Source organism: Protopterus annectens, chromosome 7.part0 (genome assembly GCF_019279795.1).
Source record: "Protopterus annectens isolate FY-2018-M chromosome 7.part0, PAN1.0, whole genome shotgun sequence".
NCBI lineage: Eukaryota > Metazoa > Chordata > Ceratodontiformes > Protopteridae > Protopterus > Protopterus annectens.
Window position 1 is genome coordinate 396,690,451 of NC_056739.1, and position 23,260 is coordinate 396,713,710.

General features: G+C 44.0%; 1 protein-coding gene across 1 annotated transcript in view; it reads left to right on the plus strand.

Moving 5' to 3' along the window:
• The window catches only part of LRIG2 (leucine rich repeats and immunoglobulin like domains 2), a gene marked incomplete in the record, with an annotated part of 726,335 nt that overhangs the window by 383,803 nt on the left and 319,272 nt on the right, over positions 1 to 23,260 (plus strand). Inside the window, 1 exon segment of the mRNA XM_044076985.1 lies at positions 14,280 to 14,600. Within this exon segment, the coding sequence (XP_043932920.1) occupies positions 14,280 to 14,600 (321 nt within the window).

A 23,260-nucleotide genomic window follows, 5' to 3' on the forward strand; every position in this document is an offset into this window, starting at 1 on the left:
ATACGAGGTCCGCACCACCTACTGAAATCACACTAAGGCCGACTACCGGTTCTCCGGTACTCAGCGAGGCGCCTACGCAGCCCCTGAGTACCGATGACAATGCATTACCGGTGTCTTCAGTACCCGAGGTCGCAGGCTCCTCAGCCCCCATTTCTACTACAGATAGCGACACCACTCCTGGTGGGGAAACGCAGAATTTAGACAGGCCTGCCATTTCTCAAGGGGTCTTCAGGCCTTCCTCCTTCTCTATTAAAGCCTTCACTAAATCTAAAACAGCCATGAAACCCAAAAAACAGGTTTCTCAGACAACAAATAACAAAATCCAAAAAAAGTGAACCGCTGAGAAAACACCAAAGCAGAGAAGAACGCTGGACAACCAAAATAGCGTAACCAAGTTTAATCACCGCTTTCGTCGTGAGACTTCTTCAGAATACAAGTTAATAGCATAAAAAACACACCTTATATAGTCAGTAAATAAATTGATTAATTGACAATTAAGAAAATTCATTATTCAATAAAACCCTAAGGAATAATATTAACCGACAACTTTGCCATAAACTAACCTAGTTTAAATAATGGACAAGTTTCCACTATATGTAGATTTTTGGAAATATTGTTAAATAATAATTATTTTTTATTTGACAACAAGTATTATCGGCAAATCAGGGGGGTAGCGATGGGTTCGCCAGCCGCACCCTCATATGCAAATTTAGTACTGTCCTGGTGGGAATATAACAGCCTAAAAACCATGATGAATAGATATCAAATTTTGTTTTACCATCGCTTTGTAGACGATTTGGTTTTTATTATCAGAGGTAATACAGATACAGTTAATGAATTTGTAAGTGATATCAATATAACATCTGATTTTTTAAAGTTTACCTTAGGTAATATTGGTTTGGTAATCAATTTTTTGGATGTACTATTTTGGTGGGACAATCTTGAATCTCGATTTCATAGCAAAATTTATAGAAAAGACACTTTCACAAATAGTTATTTACATTTCCAAAGTGGACACCCTTCTCATGTCATTAAGAATATACCTAAGGGCCAATTTATAAGAGCCTGTAGGATGACATCTAAGGATAGTGATTTGGAGGATGAATTATTTTTCATTTCCAATTTATTCTTGGACAGGGGGTATGATAAAGTTTTTTTGGACAAAACGATTAGGGAAATTTTAGATAAAAGAAGCACTTTATATCCAGCACTTTTGAATTTTAATTTTTCAACTAGAAATGGTTTTACAAACACAAAACCAGTTGATGTAAATACTATTATTAGAAAAACACCTATTTGTACTTTGGATATGACTAGTGACAGCACTATGATAAGACGCCTAGTTGAAAGTAATTGGCGCATTATCCAAGGCAGTCTAGATATCAGTAAAGTCTTAGGAGACAAACCTTTGTTCTCTTTTAGAAATAATTCTAGCATCAAGAAAGCCTTAGAACACAAAATTGACACCCCCATAAACAACACTGCTAGGGTTATGAACAGAAAAGGCATGTTTCAATGTTTTAATTGCAACATGTGTAGATACATTTCAACAGGGCCCTTTATCACTATAGAAAATTTTGATCAAACCTTTATTGTGCCTGAATATGTGGACTGTAACTCTGCAGGAGTTGTTTATATCAGTTTTTGCATGTCATGTCCGGCTTTTTATGTCGGAATGACATCTAGAAGTCTGAAACTTAGAATTCGTGAACATTTATACAGCATAAAAACATGTGATGAAAATAATGCCTTATTTAAGCATTCAGTTTTATGTAAGAACTTTAAAAAGTTCACTTTTTCAGTGATTGAAGTGTGCAAGACTGATTTAAGGGGTGGGGATTTTAAAAATTATCTTGAGCAAAGGGAAACATTATGGCAAATTAAACTGAAATCTGATAAGTTCCCAGGACTTAACGATACCATTAACATCAAATGTTTTTTAAGAAATGCTAAATTAAACGTTGATAAAACTATTTCCAAAGTGTTTTTTAATTAAGTTTTAGGTTAGTTTATGGCAAAGTTGTCGGTTAATATTATTCCTTAGGGTTTTATTGAATAATGAATTTTCTTAATTGTCAATTAATCAATTTATTTACTGACTATATAAGGTGTGTTTTTTATGCTATTAACTTGTATTCTGAAGAAGTCTCACGACGAAAGCGGTGATTAAACTTGGTTACGCTATTTTGGTTGTCCAGCGTTCTTCTCTGCTTTGGTGTTTTCTCAGAGGTTTCTCAGACACCCTCTCAAGGCACCATGCCTAAAAAACAGATGCTTAAAATGGCTGAGGACTTGATTACACTTATCAGGGGTTCTCAACCCCCCTCTGACAAAAGGCCCAGATTAGAGGAGGACTATCCTTCCTCAGATCAAGCTTCTATTACCTCTGAACTATCTGAGGACCAGGATTATGCCTATTCTCCATTTGAAGACTCTGATGCAGAGGAATCTATTCCCTCGGTCTCTCCCCCTGAGGACTTCTCTTTTGGGGAAACCCTGCATACATTGAGGGAACACTTTCACTGGGAAGGCCAAGATTACTCAGATTCCAAGAAAAGGCTCAGGGAATTTCTTCTGCTCCCCCAGCATAGGCCTCTGGCTATCCCTCCTGTTTTAGATATATTGGATGATGTGTACACAGAAGCCAGCCTTAACCCTGATTCGTTGCCTGCAGCTCCTGTTAAACCAGACAGGTATTACCGGGTTCCTGATTCTCACCAGTTCCTATATAAAAGCCATACTGCTGACTCAGAAACTATTTCACAGGGTCCCAAGGGAATTAAGGCCTCTACTGCTAAAAACCCATTACCTTCAGAGAGAGATTCCAGAGCTTTAGAAAGGTGGGGGAAAAAGGTGTACACCTCAGCCACTTTAACCATGAGGGCATTAAACTGTCAGTTCCATATGTTAAAGTATCAACAGTTTTTGATATCTCAGCTGAAAAGCAAGATGACACAACCAGAACAACCAGATTTAAAAGAGTTGCAGGATTTGTTGCATGGTGCAGAGCAAGTGGGTAAACATACCTTGCAGTGTGGTTTTGATGCTTTAGAGGCCTCATGTAGAGCTGCTGTTACGGGGTCTGTTATACGTAGGCATGCTTGGCTCAAAGAGCAAACCTTACCAGATCATGTCAAAGCTAAATTATTAGATGCACCTCTTCAAAAAGATGTATTGTTTGGTGTTTAAGCTGAGGAGGTGCTAAAGAAAATGGAGGACAAAGCGAAATCAATGCAAACAGTGAAAGATTTCCTGCAGGTACAGCCTCCACGTTTCAGCAGAAACTGGCCTTCAAAAAATTGGTCCTTTCCAGCCACGGACAGACCTCAAAGGGGCAGATACAGGCGTCCAAGGGGTAGAGGACAACCCCAAGGATCTTTCAGAGCCAGACAGTGGCAAGCACCAACCCCAAGAGGTGGAGAAGATAGATCACAGTCTTTTAGAAAACAGACACAATGACTTCCCCCTACACCTGCCAAGCAAAACTTTAATGGCAGCACCTTTGGGTGGAAAACTGGCATTATTCTCAAAAAATTGGCATATTGTTACAAAAGACAAATGGATTCTGGACATTATAGACAGAGGCTACAGGTTCCACTTTCACATCCTTCCAAAAATGAGAGGCATGCCAAACCTGCCACAAAATCAAAGGGCAGAGGTACAAAAACAAATTTCAGCTCTCATGGACATGAAAGCAATTCAAGAGGTACCTGCAAAAGAGCAAGGTCAAGGGTTTTATTCCAGACTATTCCTGGTACCAAGGAAGGACAAAGATTGGAGACCTATCTTAGACCTATCCATCCTAAACACTTTTCTACAGGTGCCAAAATTCAAGATGCTCACATTACAGCAGCTTCTTCCCATGCTGGGCAAGGAGTCTTGGCTGGTAACATTGGACCTCAAGGAGGCATACCTGCATGTCCCTATCAGACAAGATTGCAGAAGATACCTCAGATTTCTTGCAGGTTCAACCCATTACCAATTCTCTGCATTGCCCTTTGGCTTATCTACTGCGCCCAGAGTGTTTACGAAATGCCTGGCATCAGTAATCGCCTTCTGCAGACTACAAGGGATACAAATCTACCCATATCTGGACGACTGCCTGATCCAAGCAGACAGCAAGGACATACTACTGCAGCACCTGGCATTTGTAATAAAACTGTTGAACTTCCTGGGATACACAGTCAACAAAAAGAAATCAAAACTAATACCCTCTCAACAAATACTTTTCCTGGGTGCCAGCTTGGATACAACCACCCAGATGGCCTACCTCACGCCAGACAAGCAAGGGCAAATGTCTCAATACTTCAGAAAAATGGCAACTTACACCAGACTAACTGCAAGGAAAGTCCTGCAGGCTCTGGGATTTATGGCATCTTGCATCCTACTAATCCTATGTGCAAAGCTGCATATGAGGAAACTGCAATGGTACCTAAAAAACTTAAGGTCTCAACACAGCCACAGCTTGGAAGCAATTATACCACTCATTCCATGCCTTCAAAAGGAGTTTATGTGGTGGGCTCAAGCTTGCCAAAGAAACACAGGTCTTTCTTACTGTGTACCTCAAGCAACTCAAATCATCACAACAGACGCCTCAGACTACGCCTGGGGAGCACACATGACAGATCAGTGCATTCAGGGAAAATGGACACGAAAAGAGAAGCACCTTCACATCAACCAAAAGGAAATGCTAGCTGTGCAAAAGGCTATTATGACCTTCAAAGACCTACTGCATCCAGGCCAGCTATTGATAAGGACAGACAACACCACAGTGATGTGGTACATAAACAAACAGGGGGGAACTCATTCATACCCCCTGTGCAGGCAAGCCATGAACCTATGGAACACAGCACTGGAATTGCAAATTCAACTACAGGCGCAATTCCTGCCAGGGAAGGAAAACACACTGGCAGACAACCTAAGCAGAAATATGACCGATCCACACGAATGGAAGTTGCATCCTCAAGTTTTCACAAAGATAACTCAGGCATGGGGACAGCCAGACATAGATCTCTTTGCTACCCACAGAAATTGCCAGTTGAAGAAATTTTGTTCAAGGACCTATCATCCGCAGGCCTGGAAAGTGGACGCACTTTCCTTCAATTGGGCAACATTGACAGTCTATGACTTCCCGCCTCTTCCTCTGCTGCCCAACGTTCTATTAAAAGCCAGAGCAGAGAGGCCGAAAATGATTCTCATTGCCCCAGACTGGCCAAGACCACACTGGTATCTGCTCCTGAAGAGCCTGACACATTCCCCACCATGGATCCTACCTCTAGTCCCTCTTCTGTTGTCCCAGCACAACTACAAAACTCTTCACAGCCATCTCAAAACCCTAAATCTAGCTGCATGGAGAATTCCTTGATTTCCCAACATTTCTCCTCTCCAAGGAGGTGCAGGATGTCATCCTGGAGGCCAGAAGACCTTCTACTAGAAAGGCCTACTCCGCTAAATGGAAACGATTTTGTGCCTGGAATCAAAAGAAGGGACAGAATCCTTGGGTAATAAATATACCTCAAATTTTACAGTACCTGGCGGAGATGTTAAACAATGGACTTTCCTTCTCCATCAAGATCCACGCTTCAGCCATTTCTGCTCAGTACAACACAGATCCTCCTGTATTCTCTCATCCTGTCTTAAGGCAGTTCCTCAGAGGGGCAAAGAATATAAAACCCCCAAGGAAACCACCAGTCCCTGCTTGGGACCTCAACTTCGTATTGGAAAAGCTGACCCTTCCTCCCTTCGAGCCAGCTTTTTCATCAGAGTTACAGTACTTGTCATGGAAAACAGCCTTTCTTCTGGCCATCACCTCAGCTCGCAGGGTTTCTGAGCTACAGGCCCTCATGGCTGTGCAACCATTCATCATTTTCCATCAGGACAGAGTTTCCTTACGAACCAACCCTACCTTTATGCTAAATGTAGTATCCAGTGTAGCTTTGAATCAGACTATCCACTTACCTACCTTTTACCCTAATCCACAAAACAAAGGGGAAAGACTACTACATTCTTTGGACATTCACAGGCAACTTCGTTATTATTTGGACAGGACAAAGCCATTCAGGAAATCTGAGCAACTCTTTGTGTCCTATGCTGCAGGTGCTCAAGGAAAGGCTATTTCCAAACAGACAATTTCAAAATGGATAGCCCACTGCATACGCTTTTGTTACTTATTTCATGGAAAATCTGTGCCTGCATGCATCAGATCCCACTCCACCAGAGCCACAGCTACCTCTGCAGCCTTCCTCGGGGGGGTCCCTACCAAGGATATTTTGGAAGCAGCCACCTGGAGTTCAGTGCACACTTTCTCCAAACACTTATCACCTCCCACTATACTCTAAATCTAGAGCGGGCTTTGCCACAGCAGTCCTGCAGGGCATCCTAGCCCCTCCTAGTTCCTCTTAGTGCCTACCACCCTTACTTAGCTTTGGGATTCTGCCCATCTGTTATGACTGCAGCTGTATACACGATGAACATAGTACAGTTTTGTACCTACCATAAATGTAGATGTTCGAGTGTTCATACAGCTGCAGTCCAGGTTTCCCTCCCTCCATCCCCTTAGGACAGGCCTTATGACAAACACTTTTCATATAACCTTTTTGGGGTGTTCTTTTATGGTGTATTTGCTTGCAACTACTGTTTTTGATTCATCAACATTGCATTTTTGCATAACATTATGTTTGCCTTCCTTCTGGGGGCACCTGACATCTGGGGCAAGAAAAACTGAAGAAAATGGCGTCGGCTGCCTCTTTTATACCCCTGCCGCACTGACGTCAGGGAAGAAGCGACAACAACCAACACCGGACCTAGACTTTGGAATTCGGCCGACCGAGGACCCGCCTGACGGCAGGATAACCCATCTGTTATGACTGCAGCTGTATGAACACTCGAACATCTACATTTATGGTAGGTACAAAACTGTACTTTATCCTCATAGCCCCATTCTGGCCTTGTCAAACCTGGTTCCCATACCTGTGGTCTCATCTCATAGCTCCTCCTTGGATCTTAGATCCCATTCCGGATCTGATTTCTCATCCTTCGGGATTGAAAACTCCGAAACTGTGCGACCTCAAGCTTTCTGCTTGGTTGATCCAGTTCCATTAGTGGCTAGGACTTCCGGCATCTCGCCCGCAGTTAAATCCATCCTGGTGGCGGCATATAAGCCTTCTACCAGGAAAGTCTACAACAGTAAATGGAAACGTTTTTCTATCTGGGCCGGGCAAAGGAATTTGGACCCCTTTACGGCTCCCATTCCAGCAGTACTTGAGTTCTTATCCCACGTTTTTCATCTGGGGGCCAGTTCTTCAACTGTGAAGGTTCAAATGGCGGCTATTTCCCACTTCCACATCGGAGACAATCTTGGTCCCTTAGCTTCCTCTAAGATCTGTAAGACCTTCTTGAAGGGTACCTTTCTTTTAAGACCTCCTGTCAAGAATGCGGTTCCTCCGTGGGATCTAACCTTAGTCCTCCAGGCTCTTACGGGCCCCCCCCTTTGAGCCTGCAGCTTCGGTTGACTTAAAGTATTTGTCTTGGAAAACTGCCTTCTTGATTGCTATTACCTCAGCTAGAAGGGTATCGGAGCTTCAGGCCCTTTGTACTAAACCCCTCCATATCTTGTCTTCCATAAGGACGGAGTATCCCTCAGGACTAATCCCTCCTTTTTACCTAAAGTGGCTTCCGAGGCTAACATCAACTAATTCATTAATCTGCCTGTTTTATTTCCTAACTACCAGAACAAAGGAGAGTACAGACTACATTCATTAGATGTGCATAGACAATTGCGCTTTTATTTGCACAGAACAGCTGCCTCTCTTAAGTCGGAGCAGCTCTTTGTTTCCTTTGCTAAGCCATCCTTGGGTAAACCAGTAACGAAGGTGACTCTAGCTAGGTGGATATCTCACTGCATTTTACTCGCGTACAAAATTTCTGGTCGGCCTGAGCCCGTGGGGGATGTCCTTCAAGGATGCATCTGCAGTCCTTACAAATGGGTTGTCCTGTCGTCAGGCAGCCCTTCGGTCGGCCGGATTCCAAAGTCTGGGTCTGGCCTCGGCTGGTGTCGCACTTCACCCGACATCATAGCTGCAGTTCTTCGGGTATAAAGGCATCAGCCGACGCCATTTTCCTCAGTCTTTCTTGCCGCGTGGCGCCCGAAGCAGAAGCTGTTCGCAAGTGCCGGTCGGTCAGATCCAGAGATTACTACCGAATACTACTTCGAAGACTTCTAAAAAGCTAAGTACCCCGTTGGGGACTCTTTCTTGCCTCAGCCGATGTCAGAAAAAGTGAATAACTGTTTAACTTGTGGGAAACAAATACCTCATAAAGATTTCCACTCTTACTGCTTACCTTGTTTAGGCCCAGACCACAATGTAGCAGCTTGTTTAGCCTGTGCTTCTTTCAACCGACGGACGCTTAGACGTCGGTCGGAGTTTGCTGAACAGTTTTTCGGCTCAGATTTTGCGTACATAATGCCGTCGGATCCTCCGACTTCACAAGTTGTTAAGAAACGCAAAGAAAAGGACCGACACTCGCGGTCCGCGGTTTCGGCCGAAACCGCGGTTAAGCAAACCGCGAGTGTCTCGGTTTCGGCCGAAACCGAGCAAACGGTTCTATCTTCAGCCAAATCCATGACTACTACCGAGGCCCCTTCTAACCTGGTTGAATCGGCCTCTGAAATTCAACCTGCTACTGTGGTTTCACAAGAATTATCGGACACCATCCCTTTGGATGTTTCAACCCCTGCACGTGATGTTGCTAGGCCACCTGCAGCCATGTCCATAAAGGCCTTTGCCAGGGCTAAAGCAGCCAAAACTTCTAAGTCTGTGCCTGTTAAGCCCCCCTCTCACAGGCCCAGTTCCAGTTCCCAAATGCTCACTCTGGCAGAGGATCTCATCTCTTTAATAAGGGTATCCCAACCTCATCCAGACAGGGCCTCTCAACCTCCTCCAGAAAAGAGACCTAGAGCAGAGCCCCCTGAGCCAGTGTCCTCAGATGATTCTTCTGATGATACAGACAATACAGACCATCCAGAGGCTCCTTTTTCTCCTTATGAAGACTCCGATGCTGAGGAATCGATTCCTTCTGCCTCTCCACCAGAGGAATTTTCCTTTGGGAAACCTTACATGCCATGAGAGAGCAATTCCAATGGCAGGGGCAAGATTTCTCAGATTCAAGGAAAAGGCTTAGGACTTTTTTGCATTTACCACAACATAGGCCTTTAGCTATACCTCCAGTTCTTCCTGTTGTAGATGATGCATTTAATGATGCTTGCACTGCTCCTGATACTTTGCCTCCAGCCCCTGCTAAGCCCGATAGGTTCTACAGGGTCCCGGACACGCATCACCATTTATACAAGGCTCCTTTTGCAGATCCCGAGAATATCTCCCAGGGGCCTAAGGCAGTAGCCGACCTCAGTTAAAACCCTCTCCCTCTGAAAGGGAATCCAGGTCCTTAGAGATGGGGTAAAAAGTATACACCTCTGCTACTCTCTCAGCTAGGGCATTGAACTGTCAGTTTCATATGATCCAATACCAGGAGTTTATGCTTGATCAGTTAACTAAGAAACTGTCCTCTGATGATTCTTTAGATAAGAAATATGTTCTAGAAATGGTGCATAACATTCAGCAGGTTAGTAACCATTCTTTAAAATGTGGCTATGATGCACTGGAGGCTTCCTTTAGATCAGCCATGACTGGCACAGTTATAAGAAGGCATGCATGGTTGAAAGAACAGGTCTTTCCGGATCATGTTAAAGCAAAACTATTAGATGCTCCTATGGATAAGGTCAGTTTATTTGGTTCTCCTGCTCAGCAGGTACTGAAGAAAATGGAAGAGAAGGCAAAATCTGTACAAACAGTGAAAGATTTCTTACAGGTTCAGCCTCCAAGGTTTAGCAGGAACTGGCCTTCCAAAAATTGGTCCTTTCCAGACTCCTCTAAAACACAGAGAGGCAGGAATAGGCGTTCAAGAGGCAGAAATCAATCCAGAGAAGGTGCCTACAGGGGACGCCAGTGGCAAGGTAACAACCAGCGAGGCACAGACACAACTACTACCACTGCAACAGGACAATCACAGTGACTTGGCTCTGGCACCGCCTACCAGGGAACAAATAGCAGCACACTTAGGCGGAAAGTTAGCCTTATTTTCAAAAAACTGGCACTACATCACAAGAGACAAGTGGATTTTGCAAACTATAGACCAAGGCTACAGGTTTCATTTCCATACTTTACCAGGGAAAAGAGGAATGCCAAACCTACCACCAAATCAAAAGACAGAAGCTCTAAAACAAATAGCTCAATTAGCAAAGATGAGAGCTGTGGAAAGGGTACCATCTGTGGAACAAGGAAAGGGATTTTACTCCAGACTATTCCTGGTACCAAGAAAAGAGAAAAATTGGAGGCCTATTCTCGACCTGTCCGCTTTAAACACATTCATCATTGTTCCAAAATTCAAAATGCTGACCCTACAGCAACTTCTTCCCATGCTGGGCAAGGAGTATTGGCTGGTGACTCTAGATCTCAAGGAGGCATACCTGCACGTCCCCATGCGACCAAATTGCAGAAGATACCTCAGATTTCTTGCAGGATCAGAGCATTATCAATTCTCAGCATTGCCCTTTGGCTTATCTACTGCGCCAAGAGTGTTCACGAAATGCCTGGCATCAGTAATCGCTCACTGCAGGCTTCAGGGAATCCAAATATATCCATACCTGGACGACTGCCTGATACAAGTGGACAACAAAAACAAGCTAACAGAAGACTTACAAAGAGTCATTTGCTTACTGCAAGCCCTGGGATATACAGTCAATATAAAAAAATCAAGACTGATACCATCCCAAAGAATAACCTTCTTAGGTGCAGAATTGGACACAGTAAAACAGATGGCATTCCTAACTGCAGAAAAACAAGAACAACTAAATAAATAAATAAATAAATAAACTTCCTCTCTACTTCTTGGCATTAACAAAGCAGAACAAACTAACAGCAAGGAAAGTACTGCAGGCCTTGGGCTTCATGGCATCCTGCATAATCCTGGTCCCTCATGCCAGACTGCATATGAGAAAGCTACAGTGGTACCTGAAGAATTTATGGTCTCAACACAGGCACAGCCTAGAAACCGAAATACCACTAATCCCATGCCTGAAACAAGAGTTCCTATGGTGGGCTCAGGCATGCCAGTCAAACCCAGGTTTGCCCTTCCACAGCATTCAACCAAGCCAAACCATCACAACGGACGCCTCAGACCTCGGTTGGGGGCCCACATGCTGGACAAGTGCATACAAGGCTTATGGACTCCAGATCAGCTGCACCTGCACATAAATCAAAAGGAAATGCTGGCAGTAAAACTAGCAATCCAGAATTTCAGACCATTCCTCCAAGAAGGGCAGTTGATGATAAGGACAGACAACATCACAGTCATGTGGTACATCAACAAACAGGGAGGCACTCATTCATACCCTCTATGGCGGATGGCACTGGACCTATGGAATATGGCTCTGAGCTACAACATTCAGTTACAAGCAATTTTTGTACCGGGAAAAGAAAACATCCTAGCAGACATATTAAGCAGAACTACCTCGGATGCTCACGAATGGATGCTACACCCGGACATCTTCAAGGTCATCACAAGGAAATGGGGACTGCCACAAATAGACCTATTCGCATCCCCACTCAATCACCAGCTCAAGAAATTCTGCACAAGGACGTACCACCCACTTGCTTGGAAGGTGGACTCTCTATCCTTCAGTTGGAAAGGCCGGACAGCATATGCATTCCCACCTCTTCCTTTGATGCACAAGGTGCTATTGAAAATCAAAGAGGAACGTCCAAGGATCATTCTGATAGCTCCAGACTGGCCAAGACAACATTGGTACCCATTACTGAGGAGCATATCTCGGGGAAAAATGTGGACACTACCCCTGATTCCTTTGCTGTTAACTCAGAGCGGCTACAACACCCTGCATCCAAACCTGAAAACTCTGCAGCTGACTGCCTGGAACATTACATAAGAGCAACTAACCCAGATTTATCCCAAAGGGTTAAAGACATTATCCTTGAGGCCCGCAGACCTTCAACAAGAAGGAACTATGCAGGAAAATGGAAAAGGTTTCTCATTTGGAGTACTGAAAGGGGAAAAGATGTGTCAAAGGTAGACATTGCCAACATCCTGGAGTATTTGGCAGAGCTTTTCCATACAGGCCTGTCCTATTCCTCCATCACGATACATGCATCAGCTATTTCTGCAGAATACAGCTTTGATCCCCCTGTCTTCTCGCATCCTCTACTCAGGCAGTTTCTGAGAGGAATTAAAAATGTAAAACCTCCTAGGAAACCACCATTACCAGCATGGGACTTGAACTTTGTGCTAGAAAAATTGACACTCCCCTTCGAACCAGCAGCAACAGCAGATCTTCAACACCTATCCTGGAAAACTGCTTTTCTGCTGGCAATTACCTCAGCAAGAAGGGTTTCTGAGCTACAGGCTTTAATGGCAGTACAACCCTTCCTAATCTTCCATCAAGATAGAGTGTCCATGAGAACAAATCCTACATTTATGCCTAAGGTGGTATCCATAGTGTCTTTAAACCAGGCTATCCACGTACCTACCTTCTTCCCCAATCCACAGAACAGGGGGGAAAGACTGCTGCATACTTTGGATGTACATAGACAGTTGCGCTACTACCTGGACAGAACCAAGGGCAATAGAAAAACTGACCAGCTTCTGGTAGCATATGCAACAGGAAGGGAAGGAAAAGCAATTTCAAAACAGACAATCTCCAAGTGGATAGGAAATTGCATCAGATTCTGTTACTCCTACCATGGAAAGCAAACTCCACAGAACATAAGGCCTCATTCTACAAGGGCTACAGCCACTACCACAGCTTTCTTACGAGGAGTGGCTACCAAGGACATTATAGAGGCTGCTACGTGGACCTCCGTGCATACATTTGCCAAGCATTATAACTTACCTTTATACTCTAGATCCCGAGCAGGGTTTGCCACTGCTGTTTTGCAAGGGATCCTAACTACACCATAATTTCTTCTTCCTCCTCCCTAGTTTGGCTATGGTATTCTACCCATTTGTAAGGACTGCAGATGCATCCTTGAAGGACATAGTACAGTTTTGTACCTACCATAAATGTAGATGTCGAACAGGAATGCATCTGCAGTCAGGATTACCCACCCTCCTTCCCTCTGTGGTATTCCTAGGGTATTTGCCCATCTAATAGCTAGCTGGGGGGGGATCTCTTATGGTGTATTTGTTTGTATATATGTACATACATGCTTATTTTTTGTGTTTGCCTTCTACTATTTGGAAACATTGGCATTTATCCAAAATTTAGCTATCCAAGAGGGCAACTGGCATCTGGGGCAAGAAACACTGAGGAAAATGGCGTCGGCTGATGCCTTTATACCCGAAGAACTGCAGCTATGACGTCGGGTGAAGTGCGACACCAGCCGAGGCCAGACCCAGACTTTGGAATCCGGCCGACCGAAGGGCTGCCTGATGACAGGACAACTCATTTGTAAGGACTGCAGATGCATTCCTGTTTGGACATCTACATTTATGGTAGGTACAAAACTGTACTTTCGTGCTCATTCTACCCGTTCTATGGCTACCTCTGCTGCCTTTTGGTCAAGGGTACCCTTGGATGACATTTGTTCGGAAGCTACTTGGGCTTCCTCTCATACCTTTATTTCTCATTATAAATTAGATCTGATATCCAGAGGGAGGGCAGCCTTTGGCTCTGCAGCGCTCCGGAATATTCTTCCTTGAGGACCTCCCAAGTTTTTTGGTAGCTGGGGGCTCTGTCCCACAGGTTGCTGATCAAATGAAGTTAACTACTTCAGATAAAGAAGTTATGTACTCACCATAACGTTCCATCTGAGTAGGTAACTTAATTTGTCAGCAAACGGCCCCCCCCCCATCCCCCTAACCTGTAGTTCATTACCTGAATAATTAAGTGATTCACTCCTGGTAGGTATCAGGTTAGGATGTTCAGGTTTTGCTTGTTTTAGTGTTGTCTGATAATTGGGCAAACTCGATCTGAGGACTGGAGAGAGGTAGCAGGGTATTATGGCTAAGGGGGAGGAGCTTGGAGCTCGGATCTCTAGCTTGGAAAGCTGCTGGCTCAGATCCGGGTCGGATCCGATACCCCACAGGTTGCTGACAAATGAAGTTACCTACTCAGATGGAACGTTATGGTGAGTACATAACTTCTTTTTTAGTTACTGCACTGATTCTTTTGTATGAGTTTACAGTTCTTTCTCTTTCTTTCTTTGCAGATGACTTTCTTAAACCTGTAATAACTTTGCATCCCCAAACTACAGTTGCTCTGAAAGGAATGAATGTCACTTTCACTTGCATTGCTGTGAGCAGTAGTGATACTCCAATATCAACATCATGGCGAAAAGACAGTGAAGTCCTATACGATGCAGAAATTGAGAATTTCGCCAGATACAAGGAACAGAGTGGAGAAGTCTTGGAGTACACAACAGTATTACATATTTTTAATGTCAATTTTACTGATGAAGGAAAGTACCAGTGTGTGGTGACAAATCACTTTGGCTCAAACTACTCCAGCAAGGCAAAGTTGACCGTTAATGGTAAGTATGTTGTACATATTAGATGTTACTGTTACAAAAAAGTTGCATTGTTGATGTTCTTTGTGTTTCACTGTTGCAGTCAGTACATTTGGGTTATCTTCTTGCAGGTAGCCCTCAGTTGGCCTGATTAACAATGTCTTGGGTCCTGCGTCAGTTGCTGTCCCTTCTTCCATGACGTCAGGTCGTCAGGGGTATAAAACATGCAGCTGATGCCATTACATCAGTCTTTGTTGCCGTGCGGTGCCTGAAGCAGAAGCAGTTCACAAGTGCCGGTCGGCAGACTCCTGAAATTTTCGTTTTCGAGTTTCAGAACCGAAGTCTTCAACTAAAGCTAAGTACTCCGTTGGGGAAACTTTTTCTTGCTCCTTACCAATGTCAGTAAAAGTTAATAATTGCATTACTTGTGGAAAGCAAATACCTCATAAAGATTTTCATTCGTACTGTATTCCTTGCCTAGGCCCTGACCACGACGTACCTTGCTGTCGGTTTTGTGCTTTATTTAATCAGCGCACTATCCGTCTGTATATTTTTGCCTCTAAATATTTCGGTTCTCTGTTTAATTATCCAGAAATGTCATCAGTTAGCCATCCGACTACCGGGATTCTGAAAAAACGCAAAGATAAAGACAGAGACCGGCCGCCGAGGTCCAAAACTGCCGACGACACTTCTCCTAAGCCACTCGCCAGTTCGCCGGTACTCAGTGAGGTGCTTTTGCAGCACCTGATACCCGGTACTTCTGATTCGCAGGCCTGTACTGAGACCCATTCGGAGTCCGGTATGCCGTGATATGCTTCAGCTATGGAACCCGCAGATGTCTCTACCTTTGGGTCCAGAGCCGCTGTGCAGGCACTGGCTTCTGAGGGTGTATTTAGGCCTACGGACTTGCATTTTAAATCAAAGCCTCCTTCTTTACTTAGGCCTAAATCTCGATCCATGCCTAAAAAAATTATTCCCGGGCCACATGCCCAGGCCTCTATGCCTAAAAAGCAAATGGTAAGAATGGCTGAAGATCTAATAACTCTAATCAGGGGTAGTCAACCCCCCCCCCCCTTCTAAGAGGCCTAGGACTGAAGTTGATTATGAATCTTCTGATCAGGATTCAGTTTTTTCTGATTCTTCTGATGATCTGGATTTGCCCTTATCTACTTATGAAGATTCAATGCAGAGGACTCCATTCCCTCTGCTTCCCCTCCTGAGGATTGTTCTTTTGGGGAACCTTACATACTCTAAGGGAGCATTTCCACTGGGAAAGCCAGGATTTTTCTGATTCAAAAAAGAGGCTTAGGGATTTCCTTCTCCTACCTCAGCATAGGCCTTTAGTTATTCCTCCTGTACTAGACATTGTTGATGATGCTTTTTTGGAATCTAGTTTGGCCCCTGATTCCCTGCCTCCTGCTCCCAGAAAACCTGACAGATACTACAGAGTCCCTGAGACCCAGAAGTTCCTTTTTAAAAACTACTATTGCCGATCCAGAGACTATTTCACAGGGGTCCAAGGGCATTAAGGCTTCTACTGCTAAAAATCCTATCCTTTCTGATAGAGACTCCAGGGCGCTGGATAGATGGGGTAAGAAGGTTTACACTTCTGCAACCTTGGCCATTAGGACCTTAAACTGCCAGTTTCATATGTTAAAGTATCAGCAACATGTTATTGGACTGCTTAAACAGAAAATGATGTTGATTCCTGACTGTGTGGAAAGTAAAGAATTACAGGCTTTAATGCATTCTGCTGAACAAGTTGGAAAACATACTTTGCAATGTGGCTTTGATTCATTAGAGGCCTCTTGCAGGGTTGCTGTTACTGGGTCTGTGCTCAGAAGGCATGCTTTGCTTAAGGAGCAGTCTTTGCCTGATCATGTTAAAGCTAAATTGTTGGATGCTCCTTTAAATCAGGACCGCCTGTTTGGCAACAAGGCTGAGGAAGTTCTTAAAAAGATGGAAGATAAAGCTAAATCTATGCAAACTGTTAAAGATTTTTTACAAGTTCAACCTCCTAGATTTAGTAGGCACTGGCCCTCTAAGAATTGTTCCTTTCCAGCCCCTTCCAGGTCTTCTCAAGCCAAACCCAGACACAGCAAAAACCCCAAGTTTCAGTCCCAGGGGACACACAGAACTAAGCAGTGGGAGGCCTCCACTTCCAAATCTGGGAATAATAAGACTCCCCCCTATGATAAACTGCCTCAATTACTTCCTTTTAAAATTTCCAAGCACTTATCAACTGACTTCCCCTTTGGGGGGAACGATTGCTCTTCATGCAAAGAATTGGGAATTCATTACCCAGGACAAATGGGTGTTAAATATAGTGTCCCAGGGATACAGATTTCACTTCCACATATTGCAAACACCAAGCGGGTGGCCGGCCCTACCCCCAAATCTGTGGGCAGAGGCCCAAAAACAAGTACTTTCTCTCTTAAGCAAGGTGGCTATTCAGCTGGTACCAGAAGAGGAAAAGGGACAAGGTTTCTACTCGAGACTTTTCCTCTTACCCAGAAAAGACAATTCATGGCGTCCTATCCTGGACCTGTCTACTCTAACACATTTTTGGAGATTCCAAAATTCAAGATGCTGACGCTTCACCATTTACTTCCTATGCTAGGCAAAGATGCCTGATTGGCAACACTAGATTTAAAAGAAGCATACCTGCACATCCCAATCAGGGAATCTTGCAGAAAATACCTACGCTTCAAAGCAGGCTACACACACTATCAGTTCTCTGCACTGCCCCTTGGCTTATCTACTGCACCCAGGGTATTCACAAAGTGCCTAGCTCCAGTTAATGCATTTTGCAGGCAAAGAAATATTCAAATATACCCATACCTGGACGATTGTCTAATTCGGGCAGAAATCCAGGACATACTTTTGAATCATCTGGCCTTTGTACAAAGGGTACTAACTTGTCTGGGGTACACCATAAATGAAAAGAAATCACAACTGGTACCCTGTCAGCAAATTATATTCCTGGGAGCAAGCTTGAATACAACTTCCCAGATGGCTTACCTCACGCCACAGAAACAAATTCATTTGACAGCCTACTTCAAACAAGTGGTCAGAAAAACCCTGCTATCTGCAAGACAAATACTGCAGGCCTTGGGGTTCATGGCCTCCTGCATTCTTCTAATTCCATATGCAAGACTGCATGTGAGGAAACTGCAGTGGTATTTAAAAAGCCTATGGTGTCAACATTCTCAGGACCTAGAAACAATGATTCCTTTCATACCTTGCCTACGCCTAGAGTTCCTTTGGTGGGCAGAGGCTTGCCACTAAAACAAGGGACTACCTTTTACACCACCCCCTGCCGCCCAAACACCTACAACAGACGCATCAGACATGGGGGGCTCACCTGGCAGGGAAGTGCATTCAGGGCAAATGGAACCCAAGTCAAATGCACCTGCATATCAATCAAAAAGAAATGTTAGCTGTACAGAATGCTCTGACAGCCTTCAAGGACCACATTCTTCCAGGACAACTAATGGTAAAGACGGACAACACCACTGTTATGTGGTACATAAACAAGCAAGAGGGGTACACATTCTTACACCCTCTGCAGACTAGCCATGGCATTGTGGAACACAGCCTTAAGCTACCAAGTGCACCTACAAGCTCAATTCCTGCCAAGAAATTTAAATACACTGGCAGACGGACTAAGCAGAAACCTCATGGACCCACACGTGTGGAAACTGGAACCAAGGACTTTCAACATGTTGACAAGCAAATGGGGGAGCACAGATATAGACCTGTTTGCCTCTCCCCAGAACTACCAATTGGACACATTTTGCACAAAGACTCCCTACAAACAAGCCTGGAAAGTGGATGCTCTGTCCTTCAACTGGAAAAACCTATCAGTCTGTGCCTTCCCCCCCCTCTGCCTCTGCTCTCCATAGTACTACTAAAAATCAAACGGGACAAACCAAGGATGATTTTGATTGCTCCAGACTGGCCGTGCCAACACTGGTACCCCCTTCTGTGCATTGTGTCATGGTTATCTCCATGGCACATGCCTCAGACTCCTTCCCTGCTGTCTCAGCTGGAGAACCAGATACTGCACCCTCAGCTTTTAACACTGAACCTTGCAGCCTGGCTAATTACTTAATCTCTCCTTTACCATCCCTCAGCAAACCTGTGATGGATATCATTTTAGAGGCAAGGAGGCCTAGTACTAGAAAATCTTATGCTGAAAAATGGAAAAGATACTTTGCCTGGAACCAATCTCAAGGGATGAGCACAGCAGTGCCCAATTTACCTCAGATTTTACAATACTTAACTGAGATGCTTCATAAGGGCCTGTCTTTTATTTCTTTAAAATCCACACCTCAGCCATTTCAGCTCATTATAACACAGAACCCTCTCCTCTTCTCTCATCCACTGCTCAAGCAGTTCCTCGGAGGGGCCAAAAATTTGAGACCACCCAGGAGAGCTCCTACCCCAGCCTGGGACCTTAACTTTGTCTTGGATAAACTCACTCTACCTCCTTTTGAGCCAGCTGCTACTGCAGACTTAAAATTTCTTTCTTGGAAAACAACTTTCCTTTTAGCAGTCACTTCAGCTAGAAGGGTATCTGAATTACAGGCCCTTATGGCAGTGGAGTCTTTCATCATCTTTCATGCGGACAGGGTGTCCCTCAGAACCAATACATCCTTCATGCCCAAGGTGATATCCAGTGTGGCTCTTAATCAGTCCATTCATTTGCCAACCTTCTTTCCCAATCCACAGAATAAAGGGGAATGGATACTGCATTCCTTAGATGTGCACAGACAACTTAGATTCTACTTGGACAGGACTAAACCTCAAAAGAAATCTGAACACCTGCTGGTGGCATTTGCTGCAGGGGCAGAGGGGAAGGCTATTTCAAAGCAAACCATTTCTAAATGGATATGCCATTGCATTCATTTCTGCTATAAGCACCATGGAAAACCTCTCCCCCAGGGGATCAGACCTCACTCCACCAGGGCTACATCTATCTTTACAGCCTTTCTCAGAGGCGTCCCTACCAGGGACATCCTAGAAGCTGCTACCTGGAGTTCTGTACATACTTTCACCAAGCATTATCATTTGCCAATTTTCTCTAAATCCAGAGCTGGCTTTGCCATTGTAGTCTCGCAGGGCCTTATAGCTGGCCCTAATGCTATCTAAATTCCTCCTCCCAACCATAGCTTTGGGAATCTTCCCAAATGTAATGACTGCAACAGTGAAACACGAAGAACATAGTACAGTTGTGTACACTTACCATAAATGTAGATGTTTGAGTGTATTCACTGTTGCAGTCCTGGTTACCCTCCCTCCAGCCCCCTAACTTCTTTTGGCTGTACCTCTACTTTCCTTTACTGTGCTTAAAAGCATTTTTGGTGTATTTGCCTTTTTGGAGATATATCTCTGTACTTTTATATTTAATTGCTTCCCATTAGGAGGGCACCTGACATCTGGGGCAAGAAAAACTGATGTAATGGCATCGGCTGCATGTTTTATACCCCTGACGACCTGACGTCATGGAAGAAGTTACGCAACCGATGCAGGACCCAAGACTTTGTTAATCAGGCCAACTGAGGGCTACCGGCAAGCAGATAACCCAAATGTAATGACTGCAACAGTGAATACACTCTAATATCTACATTTATGTTACGTGTACAAAACTGTACTTTTTTAGTATGCTAAAGGTTCACATGCCCTACAAACATGCAAATGAATATTATGGGAATTTGTTTATAAGAATACTAGCGTATTTTTCACAAGAACATGTATATTCGTAAGTGCAGTTTGAACTTTGGTAACATTGTATATAGAATAGCTAGTTGTAAGATATTTATGATTAAGATGTTCTTGTAGAAATTTCATATCCTATGATTCTTCTTTGTTGTAAATGTTGCTTCAGAAATAAATGAGCTAATCATTCATTCTCATACCCACATTATTGTATTCAGGGTTTCAGTCAGTAGTACCTCTGTCAGTAGGCATAGCTCTAAAAACTAATCTTGTATAAGGCACAAGTTTGTTGTAGGCATCACACACACACACACACACACACACACACACACACACACACACACACACACACGGGTAGTTTGAGGACTTGATGTGTCAATGTTTTTAATTTCTCCAAGTCTTTTGGATTTTTAATACCATGATGGGAATGGACCCCTTTCCTAAGTCAAAGTACGATTAAAGTTCATGAAATTAGTATTGTTTCAATCTTTGATGTCAGCCAGGAGTGTGTGCCCAGTAATGACTCCTTATGGAATTCATATGGGGTTACATGGATTGGCAATGTATCTAAATACGATTGTAGATTCTTTTTTATAAGACCCATTCTCCTACTACTATCGGAACTGTCTGGGTATCTTTCTTCCACATTGCTCTCGTTTCTGCCTGCAAGTCCTGATATTTTATGACTTGGTGTCTCTCTCTATGCAATACACTGTAGTCAGTGGGTGTGGCGATTTCAATGATCAGTGCTAGTTTTGTCTTTTCTTGGACCTAATATCTATCTTTTGAACTGTTGGTAATGGGTGCTCCCATGTGATATAAACTTTATTATTTTCTGTGATGCTTTGTGGCTCATGTTTCCAGTGTTTTTTATCCACTTCAGTACCATAATGTTTGCACAATCCCCAGTGCAACAATCTTGCCACATTATTATGCCTTTCATTATACAGTCCTTCTGTCATTAAGCATATCACAACCAGCAATGAGGTGTGCAACTGTTTCCAATTCGGTTTTACAAAACCTACATTTCTCTGTTTTTCCCACATGTTCAGTGGACTGTGTAAACCAACGTGTACACAGTGCACTATCTTGGGTCACCAATATCAACCTTTCATCTCTTGGTTAGAATTCGCCTCTCCTTAACCATTCCTATGTTTGTTCCTGATCAACATGAGGTTCTTCCAGAAGTTTTCTATACTTGCAACGATATTTATGCTTTTTCCACATTTATTACCTTCTCATCTGATTCTTCACCTTAAATTCTTTCTGTTTTTTGGCACATTCAGTTGCTGCCTGATTTTTATCTACTTCTGGTTTGATTTCCATTCCTGCTTGACGCCGATAAGCTTCTGCTAGATTAAGCAGAGAAGTCATCTTAGATTTATTCTCCTCATGTTTCAAAACTTTCACTACGTTTGGGTTTTGTGAGGTCAGCAGATGTGTGGAGTCCCGCGATTGCAGATCTATACATGTAATCAATTTCAAGGAGGTCCATCCCTCCTCCGAAATGGGGAATATATAATTTTGGTCCAAAATGGGGAATATATCATTTTGGTTCTGTTCTTCTTTCAGCTTTTCCCATTTAAGGGTTGCCACAGCGGAACTTCGGTCCGCTAATTATTGGCTTTTGATTTTTACGGTGCCGAGGTGCCAGCCCGACTCCCAACCTTCAACAAAGGCACGCCCATTCACGCATGTCTTTCGAACGCCACTCAACCATGGGGAGGACATGCAGACTCCACACAGAAGGTGCTCCAGCCGAGAATCGAACGGGAGAACCTCTTGCTGTGAGGCGACAACGCTACCGCTGCACCACAGCGGCTTCTGCACTGATATTTATAAATCATTTGGTGAGCATGAAGCATCCTTCTTGTTTTCTATTTAATCTATCCAACACGTTTTGAGGCCAGTCAGTCACTCCAAAACTGTAAGTTAGGACAGGAACAGCAAAATGGTTTGTAGTTTGGATTTTGTTCCTAGATGTCAGTGCTGTTTTTATTTGCATTTGTTCATGTTTTATTGTTGATCCTTCATCAGTTCCCAAGTATTTATACACTCCTCCTTGCTCAAGTTCTTTTATATCACATTCTTGTCCCAAACTGATGTTTTCCTGGCATTGCAGTTTTCTTGCTTTAAAGGTTGATCTGAAGTAGGTACTTCATTTGTCAGCAACCTTTGGGTCTTGGATCCGATCTCGGATCCGAGCCGGCAACTTATTCTACAGCTTAGAGATCCGAGCTCCTAGCCCCTCCCCTTACCCACAATCCCCTGCCAACCCTGATTGACCTCAGATCTAGTTTGCCGCTCTTAGAGTAAGCTTCTAGATTGCGGAGCTCCTAGCGGTTTTCAGATAAGTGTTTTGAATTTGTGTAAAATCCTGTTTATTATTATAGTTAAACAGTTTGTGTGTGTTTAGGTTTCCCTTTTGTTAAATTAGCTTTAACGTTAGCTTTATTTTTAGTGTAATCCTCCCCTTCCCTTGCTGGGCGTAGTGCGTGTGTGTGTGTGTGTGTGCGTGTGTGTGTGTGTGCGTGTGTGTGTGTGTGTGTGTGTGTGTGTGTGTGTGTGTGTTGTTGTTGTGTTTGAGGCCTAGTGTGTTTGGGTAATTTTAATTTTATTTAAACTATGTCGGAGGCCCCAAAGCCTATTTTTTCCAAATGCACCGAGTGTGGCCATAAGCTCTCACCGGCAGATGGCCACACTCAGTGTGTTCGGTGCCTTGGGGTTGAACACCTCTCCTCTGGATATTCGATCTGCGCGGCGTTCAACCCCAGGGCACTGAAAGACCGCAGGTCGAAGCTGATCCTGGCGGGACTTTTGCCCCTGGATTCGGCTTCAGCCTCCGGTACTCCCGTGGCGCCACCACAGTCCTCGGTGGCGGCCACTCCTGCCCCCCTCCCCCCGGCCGGGACTCAAACTCCCACTAAGGCGCCGGAGGAGAGGGAGGCCAGAAGGGAGAAAAG